Below are 23,706 nucleotides of genomic sequence, written 5' to 3' on the forward strand. Positions count from 1 at the left end.
AGAAAGGGAAAGAGTAAAAAACCCATGAAAATGTATTTGAATTTTACTGTATCACTGTGTCCTTCGTTTGTTTATCAGTTTTCTCCAATTCTTTAACAATAAAGGAAATAACTTTATCTTTTTATTGTTATCTTCCCAAGGCCTGACAAAATGCCTTAATAAATATTTGTGGAATTCGCTGTTAACGAACTCTATGTTATTTTCTGTAACAGAAGTCCCTGGTAAGTACACCAAGTACTTGAGAAGACATTTCATCATCCCTAAGGAGAACAGAAAACTGTAAGGCAGAAGAGTTACCTCTCAGGCCTTGAAAAATTTGACACAAATAGAAGGTGGGGAGGTTTGAAGAATGAATAAGTCTTTACAGCTGAGAAAGTATGAAGATAGAAGAATTTACCACTTTTGATAGAAACTCTGTTTGCTTATTAAATGCAAAGTGAATAAAAAGAACATGAATGACCTGAGAATATCATTTACAGAGACAGAAATGGAAGCTTTAAGGAAGTGAAGGAAGTGGTGGTGCTGTACAAGCTACATGGGAAAAAGTGACATCATGAGTAAGCACTTGCAATTGTTAACATTTTAAAGCCAAACCCATAACAACAACCCTCCCAACCTTGCAAGGTACAGCAGTGTGCCCTAGTTTCCTACTTTTGGGATAACGCCTGTTGTATCCATTTTTAGAACTGTAATAATTCTACAATCTGTTGTTATTTTTAACAATTTCTTCAGGCATGTTTATGGGCAGAGTAAAAAATAAGAAATCTAGCAGAGTAACATGCTTTTATTTTACTACAACACATATAAGGAAAACAAATATGCCAGTGGTACATTTCCAATTTGACAGAGCAATCTCACAAGTATTTATATTTAGGAAAAAAGACACATCAATTACTAAGTTGTTACCAGGATAAATTATCAAGTAAGACAATCCAGCCAAACATCTTTTGTAGGTTATTCTTCCATGAAGACAACAATTTCCAGTTTTCAGAATCTGATAAAACCAAGTTACTCAAATTATATTTCTAAGGATACAGTTATAACAGAAACAAAAAAGTTGAAAACTCTCATATTCATTTAAGTCTCTATATCTTACAGGAAAGTAAAATTGTTATTTTTTCAAATATTGCCAATTGAAAGCAAAAAGAACACCTATACAGCTCAATTTTCCCAGTAAGCAGAAACAGAAAATGTTATTTTACTAAACCCTAGAGAAACAAAAAACACAGCATTACTCTTCCGCATAAATTAAATCAAACAAAAACAAGAGAAAGCACCCAAAGATGCTTTGTTTCTTTAAAAAACTCTTCTCTAGGCAATATATTTAACACTTCAATATCCCTTTCAATTCTCCCATGGAAATCCTGAGAAAAAGTATTTCTCCTCCCATTACCACTGACAGAGAAAACCTCTTCCTTAAAGGCTCTGTGGGCCAGTCTTAATCTTAGCCCAATTTTTATCTTGCTCATTTTTGCCTGTGGTCTTCTGTTCAGTTTCCCTGCTTAGGGCACCCATCATAATCTCTAGTTCTTCATCCACCATGAACTAGATATCATTTTTCATTTTATCTAGATCTGTCTCCCTTTAAACCTTCTAGGTGTCACTAAAGGTGGTGGAAGGTGGAGAAGAGAGCAGAGGGAAGTAAGAGCTCCAGCAGTCTATTTTACAGGACAACCTGTCCCTGGAAATAATGAAGAGCTAAAGCCATATTAAACTAAAAGGCCTGCTTTTGAGCTATCACTTTTTTTTTTTTTTTTTAAGAGACAGGAGACAGACAGGTGGAAAGAAAGTGTACTGCCACCCTGGCATTTAATCATGTTCAGGGTAAGGAGAGGAGGCACAAGAGGTATACCTAGGTTTCATGTGAATTTACTAGTTGAGGCTGAGAAAGCCTGGTAGTTAGAATGGACACCATCCTTACTCTGGCTATAAGAATAACATCTAACTTGTCACTTTAACCACTAGCATGACAGTTTAGTAGTGTTCTGGATCATGGAGTTGGAGGGAAGGGCGGAGTGAGGAATCAAGGAAGTCTTTTGGGGAGAGGAATGGGTCTTTTGTGTGCTGGCAGGAAACCTGGGTCCACCAGCAGTTCTAGGGATTCTTGTTTACCAAAAACCAGACAGTGGGGTTGACAATTATCTGCAAGGTAGGCAGGAGCCCAAGGTGGAAAGGCATAGCCAGTAGTAGGCAGTAGGAGGTGACCAGAGGTGCAAGAAGCGCAATGGAGTCACATAAATCACATAGACCAAGTAGCACACTGCTGCTCTCTCTACCCCACAATTGTCCACAGACTACGTGCCTGTACTAAAGAGCAAAGTGAGTAGAATGAGCTCCTAGGCAAAGCTAGAATTCCAAGTGGTAAGAGCCAGCACAAAGACCCTGGGAACAAACAGGGTCCATGCAGTGCAGATAAAGATAATGCAATTTACAGCATCATTTGCTTGGCCTAGGAATAATGTGAATCATGGCCATGCAGCATGTGATAGTAATGCAGAATGGCATGAAAGCCATGTGGAAATGGAGGGGCATGGCCTTGAAAGTCTCAGTCTTGAGGTTGAGAAAACAATGTCCAGAGGAAAAAGGTGATAGAAATGTCAGGAAAGAAAAAAAAAAAAAAGGTAGAAGGCATACCCATTTCTGTTGTCCAAGCACAGGTCCAGCAAGTAGTGGTAGGGGACCTTGTGCAGTACTTCCAAAGGCAGAGATTAACCAGACTGAAATCCAAAGGGCCTGGGGATCTCTACTGGCTCTCTTATTGGGCGACGTCTGGCTCTACGGACTCCTTCACGCAACAGGTAATATTGCAGTGGATTTGGCCACAAATCCTCTTTGATAATTTCGGCAATCTTGTCAGACTCTGGAAGACTATGGTCTGAAAACCAGGTGAAGAAATTGCAGACGACATCTTGGCTCCTGCGAATGAAGGATTGGGGTTCATAACCCCGGCGCCATATGATTGGGGTGGAAAGAGAAACCACTCGGCCAGAGGCTCTGACCTCATATTCTTTGACAATAAGCTTGTTTCTGAAGTAGGGGTTTCTTCGAAAGAAGAACTTGAATTTGCAGCCAGTTCTAGGGTGTCTGAGCTCCTTTACCTCCAAATTGGTTATGTATCTTAACATCTCTGCATCTTGGCCCCTAATCATGGGGGACAACTGGGGGTGGTTCCGAAAGGCAGTGACCCAGAAGCCCGGGATATTCTGAATGATGTAGTTTCTTCTCTCCAGGTAGTGACGACGCATCCGCCCAAATTTATGCTCCAGTTGCTGAAAGGCCCTGTCAGCCTGAGCATTCACAGTGTCCAGTTCCAACTGGATGGCTTCCAGGGGGTTCATGCGGAGATCTATATTCAAGGGTCGGGGCCCGTCTTCTTCCTTCGCCTCCTCGACCTCTCTATTTTCCTCCATCATTTCTATTTCTTCACCTACTTGCTTCTCTACCTCCATCTTCTGCTCCACCACCTCTTCCTCCTCCTCCTTCACTCCTTCCTTCTCTACCACCTCCTCATCCACTGCTACCGAGAAAATGGTGGACTTCTCAGTCTCCACTTCCTTGGCCTTCACCTCTGCCAACACCTCAGACCCCGACCTCTCTGGCTTCTCTCCCCCAGGGCCGCGCGGCTCTCCACTCTGACAGCCATTTTTCAGGCGGTAGTCCGTTGCCACGGACACCGACACAGCTTCCAGGCCTTCCGTAAGAGGCGGAGCCTCCGCCTGCCCCACTTCGGTCGCTACGAAACCGCGATCCCCACCGCCTCCAATCTGGGCTGGGTGGCCACAGCCCGCGGGGGCGCACAAGGCTCCCCGCTCCTCTGGAAGCTGAGGCGGTGGCAGCGCGACCGTGTTCAAGCTTCCCGCACCCGGCTCCGCCATCACCTGTGACGCCTCGGTTTCCTCACGGAGCTTCAAGCACTTGTGTGGATCCGGGTCTCCTGGGGCATGGCCGGGAGTCGTGAGACTGCGGGTTTGGGGGAAAGGGGACCTCTCAGCCCCAGCCAGGTCGCTCATGTCAGTAGCAGCCTGACCAACGGTAGATTAACGTCCGTTTTCCTCACAGAAGCCACCCCAAAGCCAACCGCGGGTTCGCAACGCCCACCCCCTTGTCTCGCGAGCGTTTCCGCGAGGTTGACGTCAGGGACGTAGATCTCACCAGAACGCGAGAACTCCCTGCTTGCTCCGCCCTTGCCTGATGTCCCGGGTTATCGTAGTTTTGCTTGTGTGAATCTATTTCGGACACAGAGACTGAAGGCAGTGAGCACCCTCCCCGCGGTGCCTCTGGAAACTGCTTCCAGCATGTAAGCTGGGGTAATCGTAGCGGTCACAGCACTACACTGCCTGTTGTCGTTGTCTGAAAACATGTTTTACTGGTTTTGCGTAAGTATTTTTCAGGCAGGAAGGTAAATTACCCCATAATGGCCAGGAGCAAAAATATCTTTATTTTTAAACTGGCATGAAAAGCAAATTGTTTCTTTTTTCTCAAGTAGAAATGACTGGCCTCTAACATTACTGGGAGAAAAAACTGCTCCGCGGCTTTTTACCTCTAAAGTGACGCATAGTATTCCTTGCTAGTTCTGAGTTGATAATCTACTTCAAAGAAGAGTTTGTGCTACGTAATTTCTGCAGAAATTAAGCCAGGGCCAATTAGCTGAATCTTGTTTCGTGGCCCCTCACTGCAGGAAATTAGAAAAGCTATTTTCAGTCCCATAAACTATTAATCTGTTCACGAATTTAGTTCTGCAGAGAGGTAGGAGAGGTTGGCCCAAATGAAGTACGTATTCATTGCAGTCAGCTCATAGAGCTTAAGAGGGGTGTCTGTCTTTGGTTGTTTTAGTTTGTTGACTTGTGAAGAAAACTGGTGTTACAAAGTAAACAAGGCCTCAGAGAAATACTAGTGGGGGATCTCCTGCCACCATTTTTTATAAAGAAAAGCTAATTAAAATAGGTAATCAAGATAGTCCTGAAGTAGAAGACAAACTTGCAGAATGCGGGTGTGCAGTTGGTTGACTCAAGGTGCAAAACAGGCAAACATTTTTTTTCCTATTTGCTTTGCCTTGGATTGTAGTCTATTTTATTAATGCCCCCCAAAGATGTCCTCCTCCTAATCATCAGAATCTGTGAATATGTTCTCTTCTGTGGCAAAAGGGACTTTGCAAATGTGCTTAGGTTAAAGATCTGGAGATGGGAAGATTACGCTGGATTATCCAGGTGGGACCCATGTATTTACAGTGGTCCTTATAAGAAGGAAGTTGGAGTGTCAGTCTTTGAATATATGACAATTAAAGCAGAGGTGAGAAAAAGAAAGAGATTTGAAGGTGCTGTGCTGTGGAATTTGAAGATGGAACCAGGATCCAAGGAATAGAGGCAGCCTCTAGAATCTGGAAAGGTAAGGAAATAGATTCTCCCGTAGAGCCTCCAAAGGAATGCAGCACTGCCAACATCTTTATGATGTCTAACCTCCAGAATATACATAAAAAAGTTAATTTGTGTGGTTTTAAACTACTAAGTTTGTGGTAATTTGTTACTCAAGCAATATGAAACGAATACTCCTTGGGTTGACGTTTGTTTGCATCTCTGTGTGTGTCATGTTTTTCCTAGCAGCAGCTCTTTGGTGCTTGCCCATTGCTTCCTCTGAGGTTCTGCCTCCTCCTGACAGCTGTGATGTGTCATATCCTGAGCCTCTTTGGTTATCAAGACCAGAATTAGGCAATATCCAGAAAGAGAACATTAAAGCCAAAACCTACCACAAAAGATATTTGAGAAGACTATGAACTCCAGGAGGACAGGGTCATAGTTTTGTTTACCACTATTTACGTAGTACCTAACACACTGCCTTGCACAGTGTTACATTATTAGAATGTTAAATACGGGAACAAATGAACAGAATACAGTTTCTCCTTGTGGTGCTTGGTGCTTGGCTGACAATTACTCTTGTAGATAAGAATGAATAATGGAATTTTCCACAAGGCCCACTTCTTTCTTATTGCCATGAAATCATCCTCTGTCTTGGAACTGGAATAATCTAATTTGACCTACACTGGAAACTTTTATTACTCTAATATGCCTTCTGTTTTTAAGCAGAAGACTCTATTGCCAGGCTTTCATCAGGACTAGATGTGGCTTTATTTGTCAAAGGCACTATTATGATGTCTGCAAGTGTATTTAATTAGTGCTCTGACTGATAATGTTAGGAAAGACTCCAGTGATAGATGGTGCATATAAATGTAATCAGGATTCTAGGGAGTGTAAGTGTTGAGACACTGTGAAGGAAACTTCCCCTCTCTTACTATCAGTACATTTGGAAAAGCCATGATATGGGATACTTGGTTGAATATATTCAGAAAATAAGGAAAAACTTAAATTTTCCTAATTTTGTCTGAAAGTCACAGTAGAGAAGTGATTGTGGTGATAACTCTTCATTATAGAAGATGGAGAGTCTAAGTTCTAATCACTTTTGAAAAGAGAAGGTCCAGCGAGAAACGAGGATTTAGAGGGAAAAGCAGATTTGTGTATTCTGTGCAACTTTTTTTAAGAAAGAATCTTTTCATGGAAGAAAGAACTCTTTAGGATTTCAGTCTGCACCAAGTTTCATGTGCTCAAGGAGTTATTTTGCTATGCAGGGGGAAAAAAAAGAATATGATTGCTATTTGCCACAGAAAATTGTACTTAATATATTAATAATATTATTTGCAGCTATTACTTGCAGAAGTTTTTCCTTATCTTTTTGAACCTAAAGTCTTAAAAGGAATATGTGTCTTTTTTACATGACACAGTTATCTTGCTATCTAAAACATTCTCTTTTTAGGTCGATACTGTTCATTCTCTAAGACCTTATCACAAACCTATCTTGCTTTAGAATGTGCTAGGCATTTTATATGCATTAAATTGTCAAATTTTATAAAAGAGGAAACAGTAACTGAGAGGTTAACTAACTTAACCAAGATCGTACGTAAAAATTCTTAAATTCCTCCTCCTTTCTCCTAGGGGAAACTTCCCTGAGCCACTCTATGACTCATTAATCGTCCTGTTCTGAATTCTTACAACTTTTTTTATGAGCTGTGCCATGCAATTGAGCACTTAATTATACTCGTCCTCTTAGTGACTCTGGTTGTTTCATGCATGTCAGTCTTAGCATTCCAGTATCCTAGCATCATCCCATGAGAGAGGACACAGTTGCTTCTTCTTTTGCATTTACTCAGCATAGCATGGAGCTGAGATTTTGGTAGGTCCTTAATGATATTTGTTGATTTGAATAAAACAAAACTTTAAATCATCTTATAAAAACTACCAGTACGTCTGTACTGGCATTACATTTTATTTTATGGGGGAGTATATTTTGGCTCTGCTTCATATACTACCTTTTTGCACTCCCCTAATGTTGAATTAATACACATTTATCTGCCTACTACCATTCCCCTATCCACAAGCATATTAATATTTGTTAGGAAAGTATGCCAGGATTTGCTTTCTGTTTAAAGGAAAAGTGGTTATTCATAATACCTAAATTCAGTATTTTGTAAACCCTATGTGACCCCCATCACTTTTTTTTAGCAAGTTAGTCTTTACTTTCTTGACATGAAATTCATGGAAAATATAACCCACCTACACACATTAATAGAAAAACATATATATAATGATGACTCTGATATAAAAGAGAGAAGTAATTTATAATAGTGTCTGTTTTAATATGCAAAGGCATTAACATGCCCACATTATAAGAAATCACAAAATAGAAAGTTACACCTGTTAGTATAATCAGCATAGATGGAGACCGATACAGGTAGGTTTTACTTGTGACTCAAATACCCTGAGTAGCATTCCTCTCGGTGACCAAATCTCGGTTAAGTTCTGGAAAAGAAAAAGGAAGAGTTCCCCTAGATTGCCATGGCTCCATATTTCTTCCATTGTAAAAAATACATTTTCACCAAAAAAAGAAAGGAAAGAAATACATTTTCACATTTCTGTAATCAAAGTGTGTCTTATAAGCACTATCATCCAGGTGTCGGTCATGACGTTGTTGTCATTGCTTGAGCATGTGAGAACTTAGTTGTTGTTATTGATTTCATTCTGGACAAACTTTAAAGACCATCTGAGGAAGAGCTACAACCTATAGTTTGAAAACTTTTCATCAATCTCTTAGGAAGGCTCAAAAAAGGGACAACATCAAAACTTAAGTAATTGGTATCTGTGTCTTTGAAGAAAATCATAGATACAAGAATTGGACACCATTTTAAGAAATATAGCATCACCAAAGTAGTTGAGAGTAGAGAGGATAATATTGTTTGGAAAAACATGGATACTGACAACTCTGAGTCAAAAACTGTTGCAGAAAATTTTCTGAATATGAAGAAGTTTTAAAAATACCTTAATTTATTTTGCTTTTGTTTTTCCTTTTATATATGCCCAAGCAAGTGTGATATCTGATTTACATCTAAATAAAGTCTAAAAGAGCTTTTGAAAGATGTAGTAAAAATTATGTATAAAAATGCATTGTGTCATAGTTTAATCAGCAATATTTTCTTTTTTTCTATCTTTTCTTGGTGATATTTAAATAATGCTATCTTTTACAATTGATAATGTCTTAAATAAGATGAAATGTCATAGTTTCCTTCCTCGAATATTGACTGCACAGTAAAACAGTGCAAACATACTTCATTTTTACATGTAAAATGATGTTAAATTCCAGGCTCACATAAATAAATATAGGTGGTTTCCCCTCTCTGAAGTGGGACAATTTTATTGTTCTTGAGGACTTACCGTTGGTATATAGCATTCTTGACACTACCTAATGAAAGCCAATAACATTCTTTTTAATAATCAAAATACACCTCCACAAATTTCTAAGACACGCCAAAGGAAGGTACATCTACTGAGAATCTTATTACTTAGTGGGCATGGTATTCACATTGATTTTCACTAGAGGGAGCAAGTGGTCTTTAAGAAAATGACAGGAACTTTGAAGCGGTCTTTCACTAGAAATGAAATACTCTTGTAATTTAAATTGAATCATAATCTTTTACTCCTATTATGCTGTAATTGTTATAAAGTAGTCTTCTCAAATGGGGCTTGTATTTGTTATGATGACTTCCAGTAATCAAATCAGGCCAAAATATCTCATAAGACCCTACCTATTCCGACAAGGTCCCTACCTGTGTAGACTAGTCATGGACCTGGTTTCAAGTTCTAGTTCTGCCACTCACTGTCTGTTTAACCCAGGCGAGTCACTTCATCTCTCTGAGCCAGTGAATCTCTATGTTAAATAGAGATTTTTTTTAAAAAGATTTTATTTTTTTATTTGAGAGAGTGAGAGAGAGCACAAGCAGTGGGGAGGGGCAGAGGGAGAGGGAGAAGCAGACTCCCTACTGAGCAGGGAGCCCAAGGTGGGGCTTGATCCCAGAACCCTGAGATCATGGCCTGGGCTGAAGGCAGACGCTTAACCAACTGAGCCACCCAGGTGCCTCTAAATAGAGATTATAGTACATACTTGACCAGCCTGTTAGGAGGATGAAATAAGATATGTGTAAAGTTGAGCACTGTAAGCTTTCAATGAATAAAAGCTAACAGTATTATTTGTATTGTTTTATGCTAATAAAACTTATATATTAAACTATTGTTCAAGGTACAGTCAGGCACTAAATTCCATTATAAAAATTGTGTTTAGGATTCAGACAAGAAAGACATCCATGTGTATTACAATGGTCAGTGAAAACTTCATCCGGAAAATGAGACTTGAATTGGACTCTGCTATAGGTAAGAACTGAACAACATTAAAAAGAGGTGGGGATGAGGGCATAGTAATCACATTTGTTTACTGCTCCAGCTATTTCAACATGCATTCTGGACCTGCACTGTACATTACAGTAGTCACTAGCCACGTGTGCCTATTTAAGTTTAAATTAATTAAAATTAAAAATTTGGTTCATCAGTTACACTGACCACATTGTAAGAACTCCAGAGCAACATCTGGCTAGTGGCCACTCTTGGAAAGCATACATGGCAGAAAGTTCTATTAAACAACCCCATTTTTGACATATAGTATCTTCAGGTTGTGGGAAGAAGGAGGCTTGCTGGTACTAAAATGCCATTTCACAGTTATAGCAGGCCTATACTTATAAAAGTCTTAAAGAAGAAAAAATCACGTATTAAAAATTCATCCTTTCAGTTGGCATTTTTGATGCAAAAATTCCGTGTTTATAGTGGGAGTAGGTACTTTCACTAGAAGTATTTACTGACTCACATAATATGAAAAAGATATCTAAATATTATGCTCCTTCACTATAAAACTTACAATTTAAAGTAATTTACAAAAGTGAGCTATTACTTCAGAGGGAATAGTGAAGCTAAACAAATCAAATTCAGGAAGCATTAGTTGAAAAACTTGTGTAATTAGGTTAATCATTTAAATAACCAATAAAGGTGCCTGGTTGGCTCGGTTGGGTGTCTGCATTCGGCTCAGGTCATGGTCTTGGGGTCCTGGGGTGCTGGGATCGAGCCCTGAGTCGGACTCCCTGTTCAGCGGGGCAGTCTGCTTCTCCCTCTCCCTCTGCGCCTCCCCTCCCCCCATGCTCTCTCTCAAATAAATAAATCTTTAATAAATAAATAAATAACCAATCAAACGTATGCTTAGTGGGACAAGCCCTTACTGTACTTTTAGTAAAGTGAAATAATTTAAAGTAAAATGAAAAGAAAATAAAATAATGTGAAACAACTAATGAAAATAATTACATGGAATTTTATATCAGTGTGAGTCATGGTGATTTGCTTGGTACAATACCAAAAGTGGACAGTCAAGCCATTTAATAAATGTGACTTTTATTTTTGAAAGCACCTCAAAATCCTAAAGTTAAGAAATTGTATCCAAGGGAAAGTATTTCTATGTGTTTTCTAGATAGTATGAAGTTTAGACAAGTAGCTAAGTTCTTTAAATATTGTTCCCATGAATTTGTGTTGCCCTGTTCATTAAAGCTCCAGAGCCTCATATATAATCTTACAAAAATAGTGTAATTTTGTTTTTGTGGAGTCCCAAGATCCAAAACCTTTTTTACAACAGTCAGACTTCATGATAAAAAAACAAAACAAAACAGTCCTCTTGTTTTAAAACAAGTTTCATCTAAGTCATTTACTAGTTTCCACATAAAAATTAATTCAATATGAAAAGTTCATAATATGGTATCTAACTTGATACTTTCGTTGTTATAACACTTCATCTGTTAGCTGAGAACTCTGATTTGTGAATTCTTTGGCTCTAATTCTATATTGCAACTTCCTTTGGTTTGTAAGCAAGCCATACTATGCACATCTGTTTTTAAAATGTGAAAAGTTGGTTTGGAAGGAGACCATCATTCATTCATTTGGCCACTAATAGAAATGTTCTCATCCCCTCTATGACATAGGTAGAATTCACCTTACTATACAGATTAGGTAATCTCAGAGAGGTCAAGTGACTTGCCGAAAGTTACATAGCTTGTAAGTAATGGAGTATGGATATAAACCCAGTTTTCCTAACTTCAAAGCTCTTTCTACTTTGCCATGTTGCTTTTCTGATTTCTCGAAATCTTTAACAGTAACCAGGAAACTCAAGGACTGCTGCCTGTTTCCCGATAACTTTTTTCTAGGGTTTGTGTCTTCTGTAGCACCCAGAGGATTCTTCTGCAGTGTTGGCTACATTGAATGATTCCACATTGAAGGCTAACTTATACAGCCATGGGAACTTCAGTATCTTAATCTAAACAGAATTTATGGCTTTTAGGAGACAAGTACCCTCAGTGGAAGCATTTATTAAATGTGGTACAGATTTAAGAAACAATACCTCCTGCTACCACTGATATTTCTAATTTAACAGCATTTCCAGATTCTTACATGTGGGGCTCAGAGATTTGAATTGCTGATGAATGAAATCGAGGATAAAAGAGCTCTAACTAATAAATACTTCACTAGTTTTTACTATTCTGTACTCAGGAGGAAGTTTTAAAAATAAAAGTTTGTTATCGGGAAATACATAAGTCCAATTTGGAAATGATTCTTTATAATTCATCCTAAGAAGAGAGAGGAAATCTGCATCCTTCCTACTTAACATATCATCTACCCATGTTGGAAACCTTTCCCTGATTTAAAAACAGAGGGATCATCTTAACTGCTTACTTCTCTCCCAAAGAGAACATTTTCACAGTTCAACCACAGTGAAATTGTTGATTCAATGCTGATGAGACACCCTCAGCAAGAATCCAGATGCAAGTAGGAGCCCAGACAGCTTGAGGAATGGCTGAAAGGTAGGGCCATTAGTGGGCGGGGATGGTTAGGTAAAATGGAATCTGATAGCTAACCACCTCATTTGTGTGTGAAAGAGTGTTACTATGTTATGCATAATATATAATTACAATAGATATGCATTTTATTTTTTATCTTATTTAAATTCAATTAATTAACATATGGTGTATCATTAGTTTCAGATGTAGAGTTCAGTTATTCATCAGTTGCATATAACACGCAGTGCTTATTACATCACGTGCGCTCCTTAATGCCCATCACCCAGTTACCCCATCCCTTCACCCACCTCCCCTCCAGCAACCCTCAGTTTGTTTCCTATGATTAAGAGTCTCTTATGGTTTGTCTCCGTCTCTGATTTCATCTTATTTTTCCCTCTTTTCCCCTATGATTATCAGTTTTGTTTCTTAAATTCCACATATAAGTGAAACCATATGATAATTGTCTTTCTCTAATTTACTTATTTCACTTAGCATAATACCCTCCAGTTCCTCCACGTTGTTGCAAATGGTAAGGTTTCATCCTTTTTGATGGCTGGGTAATATTCCATATATGTAGCACATCCTCTTTATCCATTCATCTGTTGAAGGACATCTGGGCTCTTTCCATAGTTTGGCTATTGTGAACATTGCTGCTATAACCATTGGGGTGCAGGTGCCTCTTCAGATCACAACATTTGTAGCCTTTGGGTAAATACCTAGTAGTGCTTACAGGGTTGTAGGGTAGCTCTATTTTTAACTTCTTGGGGGAACCTCCATACTCTTTTCCGGAGTGGCTGCACCAGCTTGCATTCCTACGAACAGTGTAAGAGGGTTCCCCTTTTTCTGCATTGTCACCAACATTTGTTGTTTCCTGACTTGTTAATTTTTAGATATGTGTTTTAAAATCCCTTGAACATTAGAGGATATTGGAGGTTTTTAAACAGGGAACTGACATGAATGTGTCAGAAAATAACTTCGGTGAGTTTTTTTTGGTTTTTTGGGGTTTTTTGCTCAGCAATCTTTATTCGGTTCTGGGGGGAATCCCTCCCTTCCTTCCCATGCTCCCGTCCCTCTTGCCCCTCTCCCCCCAGGGCTCTGTGGGGTTCAGTGTCCTTCTTTGTTGAGAGTAGGTCCTGGGGTCCAGAGGCCTGGTCTAAAGAATATTCAGAACAGCTGGTCCCTTAGTGGGGATGCTGGTCTTCTCTGTTGTGGGGAAGAAGGAAGGTGGACAGAAATACTGCCCACCAGCACTCAGAGCTCCACTATCTTTCCAGCTTGGGTTGCAGAGTAGTGGGGTGGTGGGGATGTCTAGCCTCAGCAGCCAGAGTGTCAGGGATCAGGTTCCCAGGGTAGCACCAGAGAAGCAGCTCAGATCAAGGGCTCCTGAGTGGGAGCAGAGTTGGGGGAAAGCCATTGGGGGGGGGGGCTGTAGTAAGGGTGGTCATTGTGCAAGCTGAGTCAAGAGAAGTGGGTGGCCGTGTTCTCTTGAGAAAGGAATTGTTTGCGCAAGGGCTCCTGTTCCTCCTCCAGGTGCCGCTTGGTGCTCATGGGCACAGCTTCTCAGAGAGGGGAGCTCACATCCTGGCTCGGGGTGTCCCCGACGGCAGCCCGTGGGTAGCATTGGGCTCAACCCAGGGGGCCTTGTTCTAGGGACTGCTGCAGGATCATACAAAATAACATTAACCACTACATGGAAAACGGCTTGAAGGTTGTAATGATTAAAGAATGGGAAATTAGTTTTTAAGTGTTACGATAACTCAGGCAAAGATTGTTAAAGTATATTTAGAAGTGTGGTAATGACAAAACAGAATAAGAGAAATAATTCAAGAATTGACTGAAACTAGGTATGAAGATGGGCGAGGAGTTTGTTTCAGTTTGGACAACAGGAATGAGTGGAAATGTGAGTGAGCTATGGAATATAGGAATAATATATTATCAGGTTATAATGGGAGGGAAGACATCACAAGTTCAATTACAGACAAGCGGAGTTTCATTGTGAATCTGGGGCAACCTATTAGAGATATTGGAAATAGATTTGAGCATTTGTAGGTCAGGAGAAGAGTAGAATGGTTCTGTGAAAGGGGGGTATATGCAAATGACCTCCAAAGGCCAGGGGAGCCAGTAGACCAGAGAAAAAGGCTTGCAAGTCCAGGTTGACAGGAAATGGTTTTTATTAAGGGAACTTATGGATAGAAGCATGTCTTGGGCTGCCACAAGACAAGCAGATTTCCACAACCCAGCCTCCTTTAAGACCTGCTTTTATAGCCCTAGAGACTAGTAGTACATGTTGAGGGACCACCCGGGAGGAGAATGTTTAAGAATAGTCATATCTCTTGCCCTGCAACAGATGACTGGATTAAGAAGTTGTGGTCCATATATACAATGGAATATTACTCAGCAATCAGAAAGAACGAGTTCTCAACATTTGCTACAACATGGACGGCACTGGAGGAGATAATGCTTAGTGAAATAAGTCAAGCAGAGAAAGACAACTATCATATGATTTCTCTCATCTATGGAACATAAGAACTAGGATGATCAGTAGGGGAAGAAAGGGATAAAGAAAGGGGGGGTAATCAGAAGGGGGAATGAAACATGAGAGTCTATGGACTATGAGAAACAAACTGAGGGCTACAGAGGGGAGGGGGGTGGGGGAATGGGATAGGCCGGTGATGGGTAGTAAGGAGGGCACATATTGCATGGTGCACTGGGTGTTATACACAACTAATGAATCATCGAGCCTTACATCGAAAACCGGGGATGTACTGTATGGTGACTAACATAATATAATAAAAAATCATTATTAAAAAAAAAAAGGAATAGTCATATCTCCAGGGCAGATCAAAGATATTCTGCCCTCAAGGTGTGCTTAGGTGTGTGGCCAAATAAAAGAATGGTGGGGGAGGGGGCCTGCTCAAGAAGGTTTCAGGTCACACACTGGTCATCATGGCAGATTTGTCTAAGATGGCATTAGTCTGATTCACACCAGGGTCTACAGATAGATTTGGAAGTCATTAATATATAGGTAATGAAGGATAGTTGGAAGAAAGGTAGGCAGGGACAAGGCCCCCACCCCTGTCCTAAGAGGAAAACTACCCTTAAAAGGAAAAAGACCCCATCCTGTTATTCTAGGCTTTACTTAGTCCCCTAGCTCTAAGTCTTCCTACTGGGAGGCCTTACAACTTGTATGTGACAGAAAAGAAGGGAATGGCCTTGGACGTCCTAACCCAGGCCTAGGGGCCAGCTCAACAGCCAGTGGGATATTTAAACAAAGTGCTTGATCTTGTGGCCTATGCTGACCGGCGTGCCTTAGGGCAGTGGTGGCCACTGCCCTCTTGGTCCCCAAGGCTACAGAACACCACCCTGGAAGGAGCCTACCACCCTGGAAGGAGCCTTCCACCCTTTCCCAGATGAACAACTACCTGATAGGTAGATGATCGTGTGGACAGAAACCTGATTGGATGACAGGCACGTGGGGGGGATAATCAGATTAAAAGAGCCCACACCAAAGAACCCATAAAAACCCCTAGATTTAAACACCAAATTGGCAACCCAATCCTCTCGGGTCCCCTTGCTCTTTGGGAGCTTTGTACTATCGCTCAGAAAACTTTGCTTTAACATAGCTCAATGAGCTTTGCTTTGCTGCCCACCACTCTTTGGTCTTCCTCTTCATTCTTCGAAGTGGCGTGACCAAGAACTACGTGCACCAAAGAAAAAGAAATCCTTTAACATAGGTGATAGTTGAAACTATCAGAGTGGACGAAAACACAGACATGCAGAAGAGAAGAAAGGAGACCCAAAAGTGGAAGTCTGTGGAACACTGACATGAGAAAGACAGGTGAGGTGGGACAAACAGAGGAATTGAAAAGTAGGCATTAGTGATAGGGGAAGAACCAGAAGAGTGCTGTCGCAGAAGGCAAGGGGGGAATGGACTTCAGGATGCTAGCATTCAGCAGGTGCAGCGATGCCAAGTGAGACAAAGCCTGGGAAGAAAAGTTCCTGAATTGTGTGGGCATGGTATCTTGAGTGAGAACAGTTTCAGAAGAGTTGAGGGACAGAGAGTTACAGAGTTAAAGAATGAATGAGAAATGAAGAAAGTGTAAGTAGCTTGTGAGGCCAGTTCTTTAATAATTGGCAGTTCAGAAAAGAAGAGTGAAGAGGGGATATATTTAGGGAGATGTTGAGTTTGTTTGTAAGAAGTGGGGTTGAAGAAAGTCCTAATCATTAGGAAAAATGTGTACCCAGTTGCCAGCAGAAATGGCCTCCAGGGAAATGGGGATGGGAAAGGAGAAGAGGGTTTTAACTTCTTGCTTCCTACAATTTTAAGGAGAGTTAGTGACATTCAAATGGCTTTTAGACTTTGAATTTAAAAAATTTTTAAACATTAAAGAAAATCCTCTCATACAATGATGAAAAAACTGAACTTTACTTGGTCAAATACAGAGTTTAGTATTCACTCAGAAGAAAACAACACAAACTAACAAATTTGCTTTGAAAACATTTTGGGTTGGTATTTAAAGCCTGAAGCAAAAACACTAGCTCAAAATGTGATATTGAATTCAAGGTGAATTAAGGCTTTTTTCTTTGTCTTAAATCTGTGGGATAAGGCCAGTATTAGGTTAAAGACTTATTTAAAGCAGCTGAAGCTCAGTTAGAAACTTAATTTATTGAGGTGTATTTCTTGTGGAGTATTAGATGCTTTAAAAAATGAGCTAGCAGAAGGCTAGCTGAAGACAAAGCATAAGCTGACACCCTGCAACCTCCCCTCCACTCCTGGATGGGACATATGTGACTATCTTCCAGGAGTCTCCCAACTATCTTAATGTTAGTACCTTGCTAGAGGGGAAAACAACCTGAACTTGACGATGGTGAGGCCTCCAATATCTGGTAGGTCTGGGGTCCTCTTTAGCATTATCTTGTAGTTCCTCTTTAGCAGTATCCTGAAGGTCTTCTTTAATATGAAAATCCTCAACTCCCAAGTATATAATCAGCCACTCCTCAAGACCCCCGTGCAGTAGCTCTTTCTGCCCACGGATCCTGTCCCAGTGCTTTAATAAAACCACCATTTTGCACCAAAGATGTCTCAAGAATTCTTTCTTGATCATGGGCTCCAGACCTCACCCCACCAAACCTCACCTATATTCCACAACCACATCACTTGGGGATTTATTTGTATTGCTTTTATATAAAGTATATATTTTAAATCTATTAGTAGTGTTCTTCAGAGAAATAGAACTAATAGGAGGTAGATATAGATGCAGATATAGATATACATATGGAGATTTATTATGAGGAATTGGTTCATGTGATTATGGAGGCCAAGAAGTCCTGTATTTACCAACTACAAGCTGGAGACCTAGAAAAGCCAATGGTGCAAGTCAGTCCAAGTCTGAAGGCCTGAGAACCAGGGAGCAGATGGTGTAAATCCCAGTCCCCGGACTGGAGAAGATATGAGACATCCCAGTTCATTCAGTGAGGCAGGGAAAAGAGGGTGAATTCCTCCTTTTTCTGCCAATAGTTCTGTTCAGGCCCCCAATGGATTAGATGAGGCCCACCTACACAGGGGAGGCAGTCTGTTGAGTCCAGTGATTCAAATGGTAATCTCTTCTGGAAACACACTTCCCAGACACACCCAGAACATTTAATGTGGACACCATAGTCAAGTTGACACTTAAAGGTCACAATATGCAAATTAGTAATTAGCGAATAATTAATACATATGTCTATTTTTTATAAAAGGTTATTTTATATGGAAGGCTTAGATGCAGGGTACTAGAATTAGTAAAACACAGCTAGCTTCCAAGTTAAAAATAGTTTACTTATTAGAATTTCATTGGAGGTATTGTCTGGCTTTTAAAATAGAAGGGCTTCTTGGGCCCCTGGGTGGCTCAGTCAGTTAAGCATCCGCCTTTGGCTCGGGTCATGATCTCAGGGTCCTGGGATCCAGCCCCAAATAGGCCTTCCTGCTCAGCAGGGAGTCTGCCTTTCCCTCCCCCTCGACCTGTCCCCCATCCCCACTCATTTTCTCCCTCTCTCTCTCTCTCTCTGTCTCTCTCTGTCTCATATAAATGAATAAAATCTTTAAAGTAGAAAGGCTCCTGTATTCATATATAAGTAATTTTGGGGTCTAGATGTATTGATAGAAGTATCAAGGAAGATGGGAAGGCCCTAGATATGGAACTTGAAAAGCCTGAGGGTACAAGGACTCTTGGGAAGGGAGAGAAGATGGGAGACGTATTCGTAAAAAGAGGTAAGAAAAGAAAAGCCTTGTAAGCTGATGCTTGAGTCCTGGTGTCAGAGATATCATAAGGTGTTAGAACCTCAGTCCTGGGGTGCCTGGGTGGCTTGGTTGTTTGGGTGTTTGCCTTCGGCTTTGGTCCTGGGGTGGGGCCCCACGTCGGGCTCTCTGCTAAGCGGAGAGCCTGCTTCTCCCTCTCCCTCTGCCTGCTGCTCCTTCTGCTTGTGCTCTCTCTATGTCAAATAAAGAAATAAAATCTTAAAACAAAACAAAATAAAAACCCCAGTCCAGTCTCTTCATGTAGTCGCTGTCCCATCTTGAAGCCAGAAGAGAGAATATAGGGAAAAAGAGGAGACATGAACATAGCAGGTCCCTCCTCCCACCCATCTTCATTACCAATGCAGAACAAAATGACTTGGGCAGAGCATACCCTCTTAGAACTCCAAGGTATGTTGCAGTGAGTAGAATATTCACCAACTACATAGGGGGCACTTCCTGTAGTGAGTTATGGTTAAGTGTTGAGGATTCCAGGATAGACGCTGTGCTTGCCCTGAGAGATTGTCCAGCAGGATGGATGTTGATTTGAACATGAATCATTACACTGCCATTTGAAAAGGGGAGTGTTAGACATATTTTACCAAGTATAATCTGAACAGTGAGCACAGGAATAAAGACTCAGCAAGTGCCTGGGGGTTTGGAGAGAGCTTCCTAGAAGGGAAACTTGAGCTGGAACTTGAAAGAAAAAGAAAGGTGTGAGAGTAGAGGGTGCTGACAGGATGGGAGATAGGCTGGGGAACAGCTCAGGCAAAGGCAGACAGGAGGGAGGAAGCCTGCTTGTGCAACAAGCATAGACAAAATGGGGTGGCTGATGGGGAGTGGGGAGGGGAGGGAAAGGGGGGCAGAAGGCTGTATCATGGGTTGGGCTGTATTTGAAGGGCTTTGAGACTCATTATCTGCTGTCTGTGTCCTACTGAACTCTGACACTGTACTTTTTTTTTTCTGTTTAAAATTTGCCGGGGCGCCTGGGTGGCTTAGTCATTAAGGGTCTGCCTTCTGCTCAGGGCCTGATCCCAGAGTCCTGGGATTGAGCCCCACATCAGGCTTCTCTGCTGGGAGCCTGCTTCTTCCTCTCCCACTCCCCCTGCTTGTGTTCCCTCTCTTGCTGGCTGTCTCTCTCTCTGTCAAATAAATAAATAAAATCTTTAAAAAAAAATTTGCCAACTTCATTCCAAATTTTTAATTGGGTCTTTATTATAAGATGAGATGAGATGAGATGCAACATCCTAATTAGTCAACAGTAGAACAGGAAGGCAGGAACCACAATACAGAAAATAAAAAATAACAGCCTTAAAGATTGAGACAAAGTAGAGCTGTCTAGGTTTTTAGAAAGCAATAATTTACCTCCTGGAAGTTGATATGTTTTTCAGTACTGTTAGTTTCAGTTATTTTTTTAACACATCAACTAAACCCTGGAAGAGAATAATTTTAATTCAAAGCTGTAAGTCGATTTACTTAAAGGGAGAAAGAAAAATGCAAGTTGTCATTTTCTTTCCATTCTGAAAAGAGCTAGAATATTATCATTAGAAGCCTCTTTGAAAACAGAACTTCATTAAATGGGACTCCACGGATGAAAAATTTTTCATAATCTCATCAGTTTTGCTTTTGCTTAGCAAATCAGCTCTTCATGATTAGTGTAAACCAGTAATAAACATGGTACGCTGAAGTTACATTTACAATATTCAAGACAGATAAGACTTTCCATTCAACCTCATCCATCTTGGAAACATTTTTTCAGTAAAAAATATTTCTGAAATCCCTAGTATGTGTGAGGAACCATCCTAGGTACTGGGAATATAGCTTTGAACAAGACATTCCAAATCACTGCTCATTAGGAGTTTACATTTTAGCGTGCGGAGAGAGATAATAAATATGAAAACATATAAAAAGGTATTTGGGGGGACCAATAATTGCTGTAAAAAATGTCAGTGAAAAGAATGACTGGGGATGGCTTATTCGGTTAAGTGTCTGCCTTCAGCTTAGGTCATGATCCCAAGGGCCTAGGATGGAGTCCCACATCGGGCTCCCAGGGAGCCCGCTTCTCCCTCTGCCTATTGCTCCCCCTGCTTGTGCTCTCTCTCTCAATCTGACAAATAAATAAATAAAATCTTAAAAAAAAAAAAAAAAGAAAGGATGACTGGGGCTAAGGTAATAAATAAGAAAAGGCCTTTGTGTGGAGGTGATATTAGAGTTAAACCTGAATGGTGAGAAGGTGATCCACTGGGAAAAGCATTGTAAACAGAGGAACCAAAGAGCAAAGACTAAGACAAGTCTAATCAACAAAAAGAAGAGAAATATTGGATATTGTAAACATAACTCCAATATACCATGTTTATTACTGGTTTACAAACTTTATTTAGGAGGTAAGATCAGAGGGATGGGGTAGTCAGACCATGTAACGCTTGAAGGCTATGAGGAAGTTAGATTCTAGCTGGTAACAAGAATGTGAGTTTTTGCTAGGGTGGTGGTGACACAATTGGATTCATGCTTTGGAAAAGGCATTTGGCTATTTTGTGGGGATTGAGTGGGGATTAAGAGTGGAGGCAAGAAAACCAATGAGGAAGCTGCTGCAGTGGCTTGACTAGGGTTGTCACTGTAGAAATTATGAGAAGTGGTAAGACTCAGGAAATGATTTGGATAGGCAAATTAGAACTGTTGGTGCTCTGCCCATATCCCCTTGGCATTCACTATTTCAGTGCATGCTGAAGGCTTCCTACTGCCTGGACAGAATCCCAACTTCCTCACCTCTGCAGTGGAGAACAACTCTGATGAATGTTCCACACCATCTTCTCAAAGGTCCCGATGGGATCTGTCCATTATCAGTGACCTTGTCCATTATCAGTAATCCAGATGTCCTTATCGGTAACCTGCTCATCATCATCCACTATATTGGCTTCCTTCCTTTCTTCTCTTTCCCAGTCCCCACAAATGCCTCTTGGAATCCCGTCCTAAAAAAACAAAGTGTAATCCAATCCCTGTCCCAGGGTAGGTTTCTGGGGGAACTCAGTTTATGACACCAATTTTAATAAATTCTAAACTTTCTACTTCAGATATATTTTCCCATCTATGTTCAAAGTCCTGCTTATGAATCTTCTTAAATTATCTGGACCATCTTCAGCAAATGCATTTTTTATCAGACTAGTTGGGTCGCAGGGGTATAAGAGCACCTGGCGTCAGGGGTCCCAGTAGACCAGGTTTGCCCACTCACTGCTGACAAAATCCAAAGGCAGAGAAATGAGTGGTGGTGAAACAATAAAGGAATTTATTTCACTGAGGCCAATGGACTAGCCTCTCAAAGACTAGCCAAAAATATAAGTTTATATAAGGAAAATGGGACAAAGGTTGGTGAGTACATGCAGGTGGGAAGTAAAAATCAGATAATCATTTTCATGGGTGGGGTTTTGATGGCTCAGGGAAGTCCCTATTGTTTGAGGGGCTAGTTTCGGTTCCCATCAGGCGACGCTTTGCCTCCAGGGTCTTTTGCCTGAGTGAAAATTAAGTTCTTAATCAATTAGAAAGTACAGACTGAAGTCAAAATGGGAGTAGTTGAAGTCTTCTTTCAAAACCAGGGAAAAGTTCACTTGAAGAGGTAGAGTTTCTCTGCCATTTCTGTGCCACTAGAATTTAGTTGTGATCTCTGACCACTAGGCTCTTAAATTCTCACTAAACTATTGTAATAGGGACTTGGGTTAAGTGTTCAGCAGATATGGTGATTAACCATTATGGTTTGCCTGGGACTGAGGGGTTTTCCTGGCCTGGGAAACTCAGTGTTAAAACCAGTCAGTTACCTGCGTTAAACCCTGAATTATTGGTAACTTTATTAAAGTTTAGGCCCTGGAGTAAGAAATATTTGAGTTCCCAATCCTGATAGGCCACTTATTGGCTTGGTAATCATGGGCAAATCCCCTAATCTTTCTATTCCTTCGTTTCTTATCTATAGAGTTAACACTACTACCAAAATCATAGATCTGTTATAAAGATTAAATGAGATTATATGTGATAGGCAGAATAATGGCCCCCCAAAGATATCTACATCCTAATCCCGGGACTCTGTGAATATAATATTACATGACAAGAAGGAATTAAGGTTGCTGATCAGCTGACCTTGAGATAGGGAGATTTTTCTGGACTATCTGGGTGGGCCCAATGTAAACACGAGTGTCCTTAAAGTGGAAGAGGAAGACAGAACAGGAAGTCAGAGTGATGCGATGTGAGCCGAAGTGTATCAGCATTGCTAGCTCTGAAGATGGAGGAAGAAGCCACTAGCCAAGTATGTGAGCAAACTCTAGAAGCTGGAAAGGGCGAGGAAATGGATCCTCCTCAGAGGCTGCAGAAAGGGATGCTGCCCTGCCCACGCCTTGAGTTTGGCCCCGTGAAACTCGTTTTGGACTTAATGATCTCCAGAGCGCTAAGATATTTTAAGTTGTGTTGTTTTAAACTACTAAGTTTGTGGTCATTTGTTACGGCAGCTATAGAAAGCCAAACATGTAAAGCATGTAACACATGTCTGACCCACAGTGTTGGTACGATAGTGTAAGCTAACTCGGGGCCAGTGTCAAGATTCACAGGAAGCATTTCACTTTTCTGCATTTTCAGAATGCAGGGGAGGGGAACCATTCTCTCCCACTTTATTCATTACCACCCTTCTCAATCGTTAACTCCTGAATAAATTATTTTTTGGATGCCTCAGGTCAGATATTATCTTTTTCCTTTGAAACCTTAGCATGGTTTGTACATCTATTGTGATTACTTGTTTTGTTTTACTTTGAGTTATTTGTGAATTTATTTTACTAATCCCTCTTAGTTTGGAAACAAGTTGAATATGAGGACAATTTTGACTAGCTTTTCTATTCCCCTGGCAGTATCAATTTTCATAAAATAGGTAATGATAATTAAGTATTATTAAGTGATAAATATGGGGAAAGAGGAAATGAAGGCATGCAGTTTTCTAATGTGACCTGAAAAGTCCAGTCACATACACTCACATGCCAATGCAAACCTTGGTTTGCAAGGGAGACAGAAATTAGTCTCTAACTAATGTGGTTTGTGCTCACCTAAAATTCAAGAGGAAGAAAAGACTGAATACTGAGGAACAATTACCAGTTTCTCCCGCTACTCGATTTAAGAATAATTTGAGCCAATTAAAAGTTATCTGTAATTATGGGTT

At 40.6% G+C, this 23,706-nt stretch overlaps 2 protein-coding genes across 5 annotated transcripts in view; one reads left to right on the forward strand and one right to left on the reverse strand.

Moving 5' to 3' along the window:
* Window positions 1-766: 766 nt before the first annotated feature.
* Window positions 767-4,109, reverse strand: TSPYL1 (TSPY like 1). The gene has a single exon (XM_008691213.2). It carries the CDS (start codon window positions 4,008-4,010, stop codon window positions 2,709-2,711), a length of 1,302 nt encoding a protein of 433 aa, XP_008689435.2. The 5' UTR covers window positions 4,011-4,109; the 3' UTR covers window positions 767-2,708.
* A 152-nt stretch (window positions 4,110-4,261) lies between these two features.
* Window positions 4,262-23,706, forward strand: part of DSE (dermatan sulfate epimerase) — a 147,196-nt gene continuing 127,751 nt past the window's right edge. Inside the window, exons 1-3 of one of the 4 annotated variants that reach the window (XM_008691188.2) lie at window positions 4,262-4,376; window positions 5,145-5,385; window positions 9,661-9,749. The gene's annotated coding sequence lies outside the window, so the exon portion shown is untranslated. Of the gene's footprint in view, window positions 4,377-4,552; window positions 5,386-9,660; window positions 9,750-23,706 lie in introns of those variants that run through there. The other 3 variants (XM_008691187.2, XM_008691191.2, XM_040627675.1) reach the window with 3 other exon arrangements.

The sequence above is a fragment of the Ursus maritimus genome, unplaced genomic scaffold (assembly GCF_017311325.1).
Source record: "Ursus maritimus isolate PB19 unplaced genomic scaffold, ASM1731132v1 scaffold_13, whole genome shotgun sequence".
NCBI classification, from domain to species: Eukaryota; Metazoa; Chordata; class Mammalia; order Carnivora; family Ursidae; genus Ursus; species Ursus maritimus.